This window comes from Trachypithecus francoisi, unplaced genomic scaffold (genome assembly GCF_009764315.1).
Source record: "Trachypithecus francoisi isolate TF-2019V2 unplaced genomic scaffold, Tfra_2.0 Lachesis_group3, whole genome shotgun sequence".
Classification (NCBI taxonomy): Eukaryota; Metazoa; Chordata; class Mammalia; order Primates; family Cercopithecidae; genus Trachypithecus; species Trachypithecus francoisi.
In genome coordinates, this window is record NW_022681468.1 from 147,161,302 (window position 1) to 147,173,371 (window position 12,070).

Consider the following 12,070-nt stretch of genomic DNA (forward strand, 5'->3'; position numbering starts at 1 on the left):
GTCCTATAATTCACTTTAATTCTATCACTAATTGCTTCAAGTTAATGCAGACCCCACAGGTTACAGTACAGGGCTCAGTCCCACAAAGCCGCCTTCACTTCAGACTAGCACAAGCCACTCAAATTTTCCCTGGTTGTGTGTAAGTTTGGGCCTTCCCACAATCCCCTTGGGTTTAATAATTTGCTCAGAATGACCCACAGAGCTCATGAAAGTGCTATACTTAAAATTACCTTTTTATTATAAAGGATATGAATGAACAATCAGATGAAGAGGACTATATGATAAGTTTGTAAGGCTCCCAAGCACGGGAGCGTCTATCCTCGTGGAGCCAGAGTGCACCACCCTCTTGGTACATCAGTATGTTCACCAACCAGGAAACTCCCTGAGCCTTGTTGTTCAGAGTGTTTTCCCCCCCAATTTCTTTTTTATCTAGCTGAATTTAAGATTTACAGAGTTTTTAATATCCAGAGTTCAGGGCTGGGCACAGTGGCTTATGCCTGTAATCCCAGCGCTTTAGGAGACTGAGGTGGGAGGATCGTTTGAGTCTAGGAGTTCAAGACCAGCTTGGGCAACATACCCAGACCCTGTCTCTACAAAAAGTGAAATGAGCTGGGTGTGGTGGCACATGCATGTAGTCTAGCTACTTGGGAAGCTGAGACGGGAGGAGTGCTTGAGCCCAGGAGTTCGAGGCTGCAATGAGCTATGACTGCACCACTGCACTCCAGCCTGGGCGACAGTGAGACCCTAAAGTGCTAGGATTACAGGCGTGAGCCACCGTGCCTGGCCTAAATTTTTAATTTCTTTCTTTACGTCTCTTATTTCTTTACTGAGACTTTATATCTTTTTAATCATTTCTAGGGTGTTCACCTTTATTTCTTGGAGCATTTTTGCCTGATAAATCCTAAATCTGTGTCATCTTGACATTTGTATCTATTGATTGCACTTTCATATATAAATTGAGATATTCTTGGTTCTTTGTGTGCTTGGTAATTTTGGATTGTGTGCCCAACATTAAAAGTGTTTTTTTTTTTTTTTTTGAAATTTGAGTCTTATTTAAATTCTGTGGAGAATGTTGATTTTTTTTTTTTTTGAGACAGAGTCTCGTTCTGTCACCCAGGCTGGAATGTAGTGGCACAATCTCGGCTCACTGCAACCTTTGCCTCCCGGATTCAAGCCATTCTCCTGCCTCAGCCTCCTGAGTAGCTGGGGCTACAGGCACCCGCCACCACACCTGGCCTAATTTTTGCATTTTTAGTAGAGACAGGGTCTTGCCATGTTGCCCAGGCTGGTCTCGAACTCCTGACCTCAAGAGATCCACCTGTCTCAGCCCCCCAAAGTGTTGGGATTACAGTTGTGAGCCACCATGCCCAGCTGAAGTAATTATTTTCTGTGTGACTATGGCACAAACTCAGCATGCAATGGATGCAATGGGTTATTTTTTAAAAATTCTTTTAGTTCCATAGGTTTTTGGGGAACAGATTGCAGTAGATTATTGGTTTCAGTTTGTTTTGAATTGTCCTTTATTTTTAGTGTGTTTTAAAATTTTTGTCTCTTGAACATGCCATCATTCGTTTTCTGAACAAAATGCTAAATTTATTGTGTGATATACAAGGGAGAGCCATAATTGTAGGACGTAATTTCTCTGAATGAAACAAACTGCCCAACCAGGTGCAGTGGTTCATGCTTATGATCCCACCATTTTGGGAGGCTGAGGTGGGATCACTGGAGGCCATGAATCTGAGACCAGCCTGGACAACATAGTGAGACCCTGTCTATTAAAAATAAAGAAACAATGTTATCCAGGGATGGTAGTACGCTCCTGTAGTCCCAGCTCCTTGGGAGGCTGAGATGGGAAGATTGCTTGAGTCCAGGAGTTCAAGGATATAATGAGCTGTGATTGCACCACTGCACTCCAACCTGGGTGACACAGCAATACTTGGTTTTAAAAGAAAAAAGAAAAGAAACTGCCAGTCTTTTTTTTTTTTTTTTTTTTTTTTTGAGGCGGAGTCTCGCTCTGTCGCCTGGACTGGAGTGCAGTGGCCGGATCTCAGCTCACTGCAAGCTCCATCTCCCAGGTTTACGCCATTCTCCTGCCTCAGCCTCCCGAGTAGCTGGGACTACAGGCGCCGCCACCTCGCCCGGCTAGTTTTTGTATTTTTAGTAGAGGCGGGGTTTCACCGTGTTAGCCAGGATGGTCTTGATCTCCTGACCTCGTGATCCGCCCGTCTCGGCCTCCCAAAGTGCTGGGATTACAGGCTTGAGCCACCGCGCCCGGCGAAACTGCCAGTCTTAAATAGGATTTGAGGAATTATGGAGTTCAGGGATTGGTGAAGTAGGAGTATTTAGGAATTGATTGACCTTTTATTATGTAAATGTGGTTATGAATTGTGGTGTTGCTGACTGGTGACTTGCTGAAGTGATATCACTCATTCAGAGCTTCCTTTGATGGGCGTAGGATGGGTTTAACACCAGTTCTGGTGATTACTTGTTGTTATGGTCCTTTCTGGAATTTGGAGTTTAGAACTTTTTTTTTAATCATACGTAAAACATTTACATGGTTCCAGAATCAAAACTGTATCACAAGATGCATTCACGGAAGTCTGGCTTTCTTCCTTATCCATTCCATCGTTTTTTTCTTTCTTTTTTTTTTTTTTTGAGACAGGATCTTATTCTGTCACCCAGGCTGGAGGGCAGTGGCACCTTCACGGCTCACTGCAACCTCAACCTTCCAAGCTCAAGTGATCCTCCCTGTTCAGACTCCTGAGTAGCTGGGACTACAAGTACGTGCAAGCACATCTGGCTAATTTTTAAATTTGTTGTAGAGATGGGATCTCCCTGTGTTGCCCAGGCTGGTCTCAAACTCCAGGGCTCAAGCATCCCTCTTGCCTCAGCCTCCCAAGATGCTGAGATTACAGGTGTGAGCTACCACGCCTGGCCTTTTTTTTTTGCTTTCTATTGAGTAAAGGTTGAAACAGTCTGCAGGCCAAATTTGGCCCACATTTATTTATTTTTTTTGTAAATAAGATTTTGTTGGAGCACAGCCATACTCATTCATTTACATAATTGTGTATGGCTTTTGTGCTACAGTGGCAGAATCGAGTAACTATAACAGAGAATACAGTACGTGGCCTAGAGACTAAAATATTTACTCTCCAGACCTGTATTGAAAAAATTTGAAGACTCCTGCTACAAAGAATCATTTTCATTAAGTTTTAGCTTATCTGTCCTTCTTTTCCTTTCTTTTTAAAAAACAAAAGCAGATACTTAAATATACTCAACATTTATCTCCTTTTTCTGCAAAGTATAGCATACTATAAACCCTTTACTGTCTTGCCTTTTTTCACTAAACAATGTATCTTGAAAGTCACTCTGTATCAATATCTTTTTTCATTCCTGGACTAGGTACAGTTTTCATCTCCTTTAGGCTGTATTTTTGTGCTATATCTTCATTTTCTACAGGTATGCTGTTCATCTTACTAATATCCTCTTTTTCTTAGAACGTCGTTGTATCAGGTTTGGTCAACAACCATTTTCTTTGTTAGTATTTATTTCCTATGCATTTTAAGTGCATTTTGTAACATTAAAATATTATTAGCTATAATGATATTAAGCTCTAAGTTACAAACTGTAAGCAGTTGTAAATTAGATACTGTGTCTTTTCAGCGGTATATTCTACTCAGGATAGTCATCTACCTAGTTCAAGTGCCATGACATCATGCTTGCCCTATAATCTAACAATCTCAGTTATTATAAATAATACCTGTGTTTTAACAGTATCTTTGTAACGCCTAGCTATTTCACTGGGCATCTGTAATGGAAAGATATGTGGTTTTAAAAAATATGCATTAAACATTTCTGGGTCTTTTTCCCCTTCTTCCCAACAAAGTAGCCAAACTAATGTATAGTATTAGTAGTGCTTCCTGATGTTGGAATGTTATTTGTGTTGATTAGTTAACCCTAATATACTGCTACTATTTTTTGTTGTTGTTTTAGGTTAAATGGAAACCACTCTTGGGAACTGGATGCCTGTGTAACTGTTCTACCATAATCAGTGTATTGCAATGAGCGGGGGAGGAGAGCAGCCGGATATCCTGAGTGTTGGAATCCTAGTGAAAGAAAGATGGAAAGTGGTGAGTGTACATCTCAGAATGTGTATGTGTGTGTGTGTGTGTGTGTGTATACATATCGGGGTAATTTCTGGTATCCTGATAAAAATAGCATTTCATTAGGAAATATTATATACATTACTTATATGCCTAAAGCAGTTATTTACAGTTATTTTTCTATGATTAAGCTCTGTTTATACCCTAATTCTTACTCTTCATAGAGTACTAAATTTTTGAACAAATGAAAAAAATACAGTGTTTGAAATTACAATGAGCTGGCCGGGCGCGGTGGCTCACGCCTGTAATCCCAGCACTTAGGGAGGCGGAGGCGGGCCGATCATGAGGTCAGGAGATCAAGGCCATCCTGGCTAATACGGTGTAACCCCATCTCTACTGAAAAAAAATACAAACAATTAGCCGGGCGTGGTGCCGGTGCCTCTAGTCCCAGCTACTAGGGAGGCTGAGGCAGGAGAATGGTGTGAACCCGGGAGGCGGAGCTTGCAGTGAGCTGAGATCACGCCACTGCACTCCAGCCTGGGCGACAGAGCAAGACTCCATCTCAAAAAAAAAAAAAAGCAAGTCCAATGAGCTGCTCTTTTTTTTTTTTTATTAAGGAAAATTGTAAGTATACATAGAAAATAGAGACTTATATAATGAACCTCCATGTACTCATGACCCAAGTTAAATAGTCATCAATGTATGATTAATCTTGTTTCATCTCTCTCCCAGAATATTTTGAAGTGACATTTAACCTTAGCATTTCTTCTGTGTATACTTCAGTATGTATCTCTAACAAATAAGGACTTACTTTTAAAAACATAATCGTAATACCATTATCATACCTTAAAAATAATAATTTCTTTCCTGCTGACTCCTCCCCCAAGGTTGTGTATCATTTTGTCTGTTAGCCTGTGGTATTTTCAGCTACTTTCTACTGTTATAAAATACTGTAGTAGTACTAAAAACAGGTAATCATTTCTTAATATCACCAAATATAGTTTTAGTTTTCACATTCTCCTGATTGTAAAGTATTTTGAACAGTCTGAATCAAGATCCAAATAAAATCTGGATATTGTAATTAGTTGCCATCACTTAAGTTTCTTTTCATTTCTAGATTCCTTCCTCTTTATTGTTCTTTTTTTCCCCTTATGATTTATTTACTGAAGAAATTAGGTGATTTGTCTGTAGAATTTCCCATGGTTTGGATTTTGCTATCTGCTTCCATTTGATGTTAACACGTTTCTCTGTCTTGTGTATTTCCTGTAAATTGGTAGTTATATCTACAGGCTGGATTAGATCTGACTTTAGGTTTGTTTTGAGATGGGGACATCTTTTTTTCATAAATGTTATTGTGAGCCTTCACTAGGAGGCATATAATATCTTATTGTCCATCTGTCTATCTTTTTTGTGGTGGTAACACTGTTGATGATCATTGCCTAGGTCTATTATTTAGGGATTGCAAATTGGTGATATTCCATAATTCATTTATTAGCTGAAATGTATCTGTAAGGACAAGTTTTTTATCATCAATTATTTGATTATCTTGAGGTACAATTTGATTAGGAAAACAAGATAAATACTTGTTTCTCTTTTTTAATTTACCAGTTTTCAAAACAATGAATTGGTTTTTTGCCATTCTCCAAAAGTGATCAATTAGATTTGTTTTTTAGTATAATTAAGAAGGATTTAAACAAATTTGATGTGTTTCAGTCCATGGTAGTTATCCTTATAAATGTTTAAATTGTCTTATTTGACTAAGGGGACACACTTCACATTGTCTTCTGAGTTCTTTGGACAAGATCCTAATAGTCTTTCGATGACTTTCTCTCCCTAGACCTAGAATCTGCCATCTCTCTAATACTACTCATTTCTTTAAGGAACTATTTTTGTTTTGGATATATTTAAATATTTTTTATTGCTACACAGTCCACCAAAGTTTTTTTCCATTAGTAGGTTTTACAAAGCTATTTTAATGGTTCCCTTAATTTATGAACAGATTGGAAAAAGAAGACCCTTTAGAAATTGAATTTTTATTTTTTATTTGTATGGTACAGTGTGTTTTCCTGATTAGGTAAGTCAGTAGACTTTGAAAATTTACTTGACCAAATATAAGAAAACTATGTCATCATCATGGACTGGTGCAGGGAGATTCAGCAGTTGCTAATCTTTTATGTAAGTCAGACCTGAGTGTTGCTTTGGTGAGAGGATTACACTAAGCACTGTGTTAAGGCTGGTTTGTTCTCCAGTGGACATATCAAAAGGTGACAAGTGGAAACTCTTAATTGGCATGGTTCCCTTGTCCTGGTAATTAGAACTAATATATCTGAGGAACTTATCTCCAACATTTGGGAGGGCATGGGGCATTTTTAGTTAAAAAAAAATGACAAGCTCATTGTTACAGATGATGTTTTAGTTATTTATTGTTATGTAACAAACTACATCAAAATTTAGAAACTTAAAACAATCATTTTATTTTGCTTGCAGTTTTGTGCCTTAGGAATTTGGGAAGAGTTTGCCTGGGTGATTTGTCTCTTAGCCATGTGGCACTAGCAGGATTGTTTCAGTTAGAGGATCCATTTAGAAATGGTTTCTTCACTCACTTGTCTGGTATCATGGGGTTCCTTAGCTCTTCACCCCCAACTCCCAACCCCCAACCTGGTGGCTTGTTGTCTAGGGCATAACCACGTGGCTGTGGCTTCTCAGGATGGTCCCATTTCTTTCTTTTTTTTTTTTTGAGACGACGTCTTACTCTGTTGCCCAGGCTGGAGTGCAGTGGCGCGATCTCCATTCACCACAGCCTCGCCTCCCGGGTTCAAGCGACTCTCCTGCCTCAGCCTTCCGAGTAGCTGAGATTACAAGCGTGCACCATCACACCGGCTAATTTTTGTATTTTTAGTAGAGACGGGATTTCACCATGTTGGCAAGGCTGGTCTTAAACTCCCAACCTCAGGTGATCCACCCGCCTCGACCTCCCAAAGTGCTGGGATTACAGATGTGAGCCATTGCGCCCGGCCAGATGGTCCCATTTCTTACATGGTGGCTAGCTTTCAAGAGACAGGAAATGGAAGCTACCAGGCTGGTTAAGGGGTGGCCTCAGAGCTGGCACAGTGTCACTTTGCCCTATTCTGTTGATGAAAGCAGTTAAGGGGAAAATGGACTCTATGCCTTGATGGGGGAGTAGCAAGGTCACATTGCCTTCATCAGTGTGAAAGGTTTTCTTCACATTGAAGAAGAGCAGGGATGGATGATATTATTGTGCCTATTGTTGGAAAATACAATCTCCCACAGACCTTACCTCTATTCTTCCTGTAATCTGTGTACCCCAGTCATACTAAACTGCCTCTCTCTTTGCCTCATAAACCTTGATAATTTCTTAGGGCTTTATCAGGCCAATTAAAAAATGCTCTATTAATGTTTAAATGGCATTATAGGGATAGAAATAGACAAAGAAGCAAGAACATTTACTTCAGCCTAGATGTTTTATTCTGTCATTTAATAAGGTTTTTTTGTGAGGTAAAACATGAAGCTGCCTCTACCAGTCCTTAGTTAGAAAGGAATCTGTTTGGTACTGTGTATGAGTTTTTAAAGCTACACTAGGTTTTATTTAATGGGCAAAATATAAAGAATCATAAGTATATCAATCAAGACCCATGAAGGAACAATTTATTTAACTGAATGCCTCTGGGACTTTTTTTTTTTTGAGACAGAGTCTCACACTGTCGCCCAGGCTGGAGTGCAGTGGCGTGATCTCTGCTCACTGCAACCTCCACCTCCCAGGTTCAAGCGATTCTCCTGCCTCAGCCTCCTGAGTAGCTGGGATTATAGGCACGCCCCACCACGCCTGGCTAATTTTTGTATTTTTAGTAGAGGTGGGGTTTCTCCATGTTAGTCAGGCTGGTCTCAAACTCCTGACCTCGTGATCCACCCGCCTCAGCCTCCCAAAGTGCTGGGGTTATAGGTGTGAGCCACCACACCTGGCCACTTCTGGAACTTTGTAAAAATCTTGAACTTATCCTGTAGTTTCATGTAGTATTCCTTTCCCATCACCAAATGACAATAAAGCTGGATCAGCCGAGTGAGGTGGCTCATGCCTGGAATCCCAGCACTTTGGGAGGCAGAGGTGGGCAGATCACTTGAGATCAGGAGTTTGAGACCAGCCTGGCCAACATGGTGAGACCCCATCTCTACTAAAAATACGTAAATTAGCCAGGCGTGGTGGCGCACACCTGTAATCCCAGCTACTGGGGAAGCTGAGGCAGGAGAATTGCTTGAACCCGGGAGGCCAAGGTTGCAGTGAGCCAAGATCATGTCACTGCACTCCAGCCCTGGCGACAGTGTGAGACTACCAACTGAAAAAATTAAAAAAAAAAATAAAGACGGGTTATGGCTCACATGTGCAAAGTAGTAAGTATAGGATTATATTTGTAAGTTAGCACTTTGCCAAATGCTCTGGGGGACACAAGGAAATAGAATAGAACAAATGGCCATCTCTTCGAAGAAGCTTAGTTTCTCTGTAGCAGGATAGGATATTGACAATGGAAAGTTAATCAACATGACAGTTTAAAAACAAGGTATTGGCCGGCGCGGCGGCTCAAGCCTGTAATCCCAGCACTTTGGGAGGCCGAGACAGGTGGATCACGAGGTCAGGAGATGGAGACCATCCTGGCTTACACGGTGAAACCCCATCTCTACTAAAAAATACAAAAAACTAGCCGGGCGTGGTGGCGGGCGCCTGTAGTCCCAGCTACTCGGGAGGCTGAGGCAGGAGAATGGCGTGAACCCGGGAGGCGGAGCTTGCAGTAAGCTGAAGTGAGCTGAGATCCGGCCACTGCACTCCAGCTCGGGCGGCAGAGCGAGACTCCATCTCAAAAAAAAAATAAAAAATAAAAATAAAAACAAGGTATTTCATGGACATAATTTGAAAAATACAAGGTAATAATACAAGTGATATCTGAGCCCTGGCCCGGTACCTGAGGTATGGCCCGGTAAAGTGATTAATTGAATGATTAAACAAATAATTACCGTAGAAATTCAGAAGATAAATTAACCTAGATGTAGTAATCAGTGATGATCAAGTGGAGAAAGAGGTCGAACATGGAACTGGGGCGTCTTGAGCTGGTTAGGATTTAGGACTCTGTGCCTATGATGACTTCCTACATTATATCACATCCTGGATGTTGGATAATGTGATAAGGAGACAACCTAGTTTCAGGAAGTGGAAAATAATTGCTGTGTCTAGCTTGAAGTATCTACCCCCACAACCCAGCTTTCAGAGCCTACAGGTGCAGGTGCCGCTGACTCTTCAGAACTTGCTTATGATACTCAGACCAGCATTCTCATATTCCCCAGTTAAGCTAACATATTTTATCAGAGAGAATAGTGTTTGTTGAACTTGCTTAAATTGATTAATTTTTATTCTTATATGAATAAATAGATGTATAGTGAATTCTGGGATAGTTTGGTACTGGAGTTCTCTGCCTGCTCTGTGAACCCTGTTAGGTACACCCGAGAGAAGGGTAAGTGGTGGTGAGAGGGCTGGGTGATTTTGTAGTGTTTTTTGTTTTTTTCGTTTTTGAGATGGAGTCTCTCCCTGTCACCCAGGTTAGAATGCAGTGGCAGGATCTTGGCTTACTACTGCCTCTGCCTCCTGGGTTCAAGCAGTTCTCCTGCCTCAACCTCCTGAGTAGCTGGGATTACAGGCATGTGCCACCGTGCCTGGCTAATTTTTGTATTGTTTAGTAGAGATGGGATTTCACCATGTTGGCCAGGCTGGTCTCGAACTCCTGACCTCAAGTGAGCCTCCCGCCTCAGCCTCCCAAAGTGCTAGGATTACAGGAGTGAGCCACTGCACTCAGCCAGGATTTCATAGTTTAAAAAGTCTTCCTTAAAATTAAAACAACAAATCTGGTTGTTGAGTGGCATTTGTAGGAAGAGATTCTTTCAAATACTGTATTGTTGGTGACATTTCTGATGCTGGCTGTCAACCAAATTTTAAAATTGTTTGTGGGTAAAATAATTTCGTTACTTTTTTGTGGATAAACCTGTGGGGAAAGGTTTTGATGTTATTTTCAGGGATATGTTTTCTTGGCATATACATAGTTAATTTAACAATATTGAAATATTTTATAAAACAGATTGTCAAATTATACGTTTTCTAAATATAAGAGATCAGTTGCTTTCAAGTTAGAATCTTCTAGTAATTTTGAGTGTGTGTGTTCTTATTTTCTGTGCAGTTGAGAAAGATTGGGGGTGGGGGCTTTGGAGAAATTTACGATGCCTTGGACATGCTCACCAGGGAGAATGTTGCACTGAAGGTGGAATCAGCTCAACAACCAAAACAAGTTCTGAAAATGGAAGTTGCTGTTTTGAAAAAGCTGCAAGGTAAGCCCTTTGTAGAATATACAATTTATGATTTGTATGATAATTTATAATTTATTTGTATCTTCCTGAACCTTAATTACATTCTTTAAGTACTAATTGAATGTACTGGTGTCAGCCGGGTATAAATACGCTGAGCATTTTTCTCTTGGAAATTTTATAACTAGTTAGTAGTAGTAGAAATATGTAATTACTTAGAATAATTGGGCTTTGGAAGTTCCTTTCACGGAGTAAGGATGAGAGAGTGTGAATTAGCAGAATTTTTACTGCTTTGGAAAGTATTGTCGTAAGTCTGCTATTTGCCTTTCTTTTTTAAACTACCAATAACAAATACCTCTGAGTTGTCTCTACTCATGTCTTTGGATGTTAAATGTGTTTTAATTACAGTAAGGAAGCTGCTTTCAAATCACACTGTGGGATGGATTAAAAATAATACTGTTGATTGCGTGTTGATTCATATTAACTTCAGTTTCAGAAAATAACTGTTCCTGGCCCTGTTGTCATTTTTGAAGTCCATTTTACTACTTGGGCCCCATTTGTTTTTATTATAAAAATGAGTAATTTTTTTTCTGACATGAATCCAGTGGTATAAAACCCTGAATACATTGCTAGTTTGTGTTCACCTTTGTATTCTCAGCTTAATGACATACTGTCTGGTATTACTTATATTTAAATGTTTGATCTGAAACAAAATTAAATAGGGATGATCATTTTCCTTTGCCCCAGGCATATCCAAGTTTCTCTACCAGTTGACTCATTTGATTAGAGAATGATGCTAATAAAATTATAGATCTGTTTTTATAGTCATTTTTAGCTCAAACTTAGCTTCTCCACAACATGGTAAATCAGGAAAACAGTGGATAGATTGGCACCCATTGTCAATACTAGAAAAATAAATAATTGGAGAAGAAAGAATAGGTAAAAGGATGGCTCTCTCTTTTTCTGACCTTTTCTATTTTCTCCCCATTTCTCTTGAGTTGTTGTTCTCAACTCAGTGGTGTAGAGGCTACACACAGGTACAGCCAGACCTACATCTTCCTGGGTTGCACAGATCCCAGGATACCTGTGTTACTCTCAGCCAAGCCCATGAAGGTATGTCAGCATCAGCTTAGTGTGGATAGTGCCACTTCACCTTTCTCCTACTTGGCCCCAAGGAGATGCTTCCAGGTGAGGCAGGATACAGCTTTGCTGCCCCTTCCGGAGGTTCTTCTGCTTAATTTGACTATGGTTTACTCAGGATTCTATTTGATAAAGCTTGAAGATCAGTTTAGTACCTTTTATGAATGAGTTAGAGACCCTTGGATGCTAGCTCTCTCCTTTTCTTGTATTTTATTTTTCACGTTATTAACTAAAATATTTTTCCTATCTGCTTATAAACACATGACATCCCATTCTTAAGAACCCTTCACTTTCCAAAAATAAATTGATTTTCAATCTTCTGGTCCCTATTTCAGTGAGGCAGTCCTTGACTCTCTTCTCTTGGCTTGCTAACTTATGCCTCCTGCATTCTTATTCCTCACAACTTCATTTTGTTGAGGGTGCTTTGTAATCTGGACCACTCTGATAACATTTTTATGGGGCTGAGC

The 12,070-nt window shown here is 40.1% G+C and overlaps 1 protein-coding gene across 8 annotated transcripts in view; it reads left to right on the forward strand.

Moving 5' to 3' along the window:
* Positions 1 to 12,070, forward strand: part of TTBK2 (tau tubulin kinase 2) — a 168,436-nt gene that overhangs the window by 33,552 nt on the left and 122,814 nt on the right. For 6 of the 8 annotated variants that reach the window (XM_033190394.1, XM_033190392.1, XM_033190395.1 and 3 more), the window contains 2 exons: positions 3,994 to 4,130; positions 10,340 to 10,487. In XM_033190394.1, the coding sequence (XP_033046285.1) occupies positions 4,062 to 4,130; positions 10,340 to 10,487 (217 nt within the window). In that variant the 5' untranslated portion in view covers positions 3,994 to 4,061. Of the gene's footprint in view, positions 1 to 3,993; positions 4,131 to 10,339; positions 10,488 to 12,070 lie in introns of those variants that run through there. The other 2 variants (XM_033190396.1, XM_033190397.1) reach the window with 2 other exon arrangements.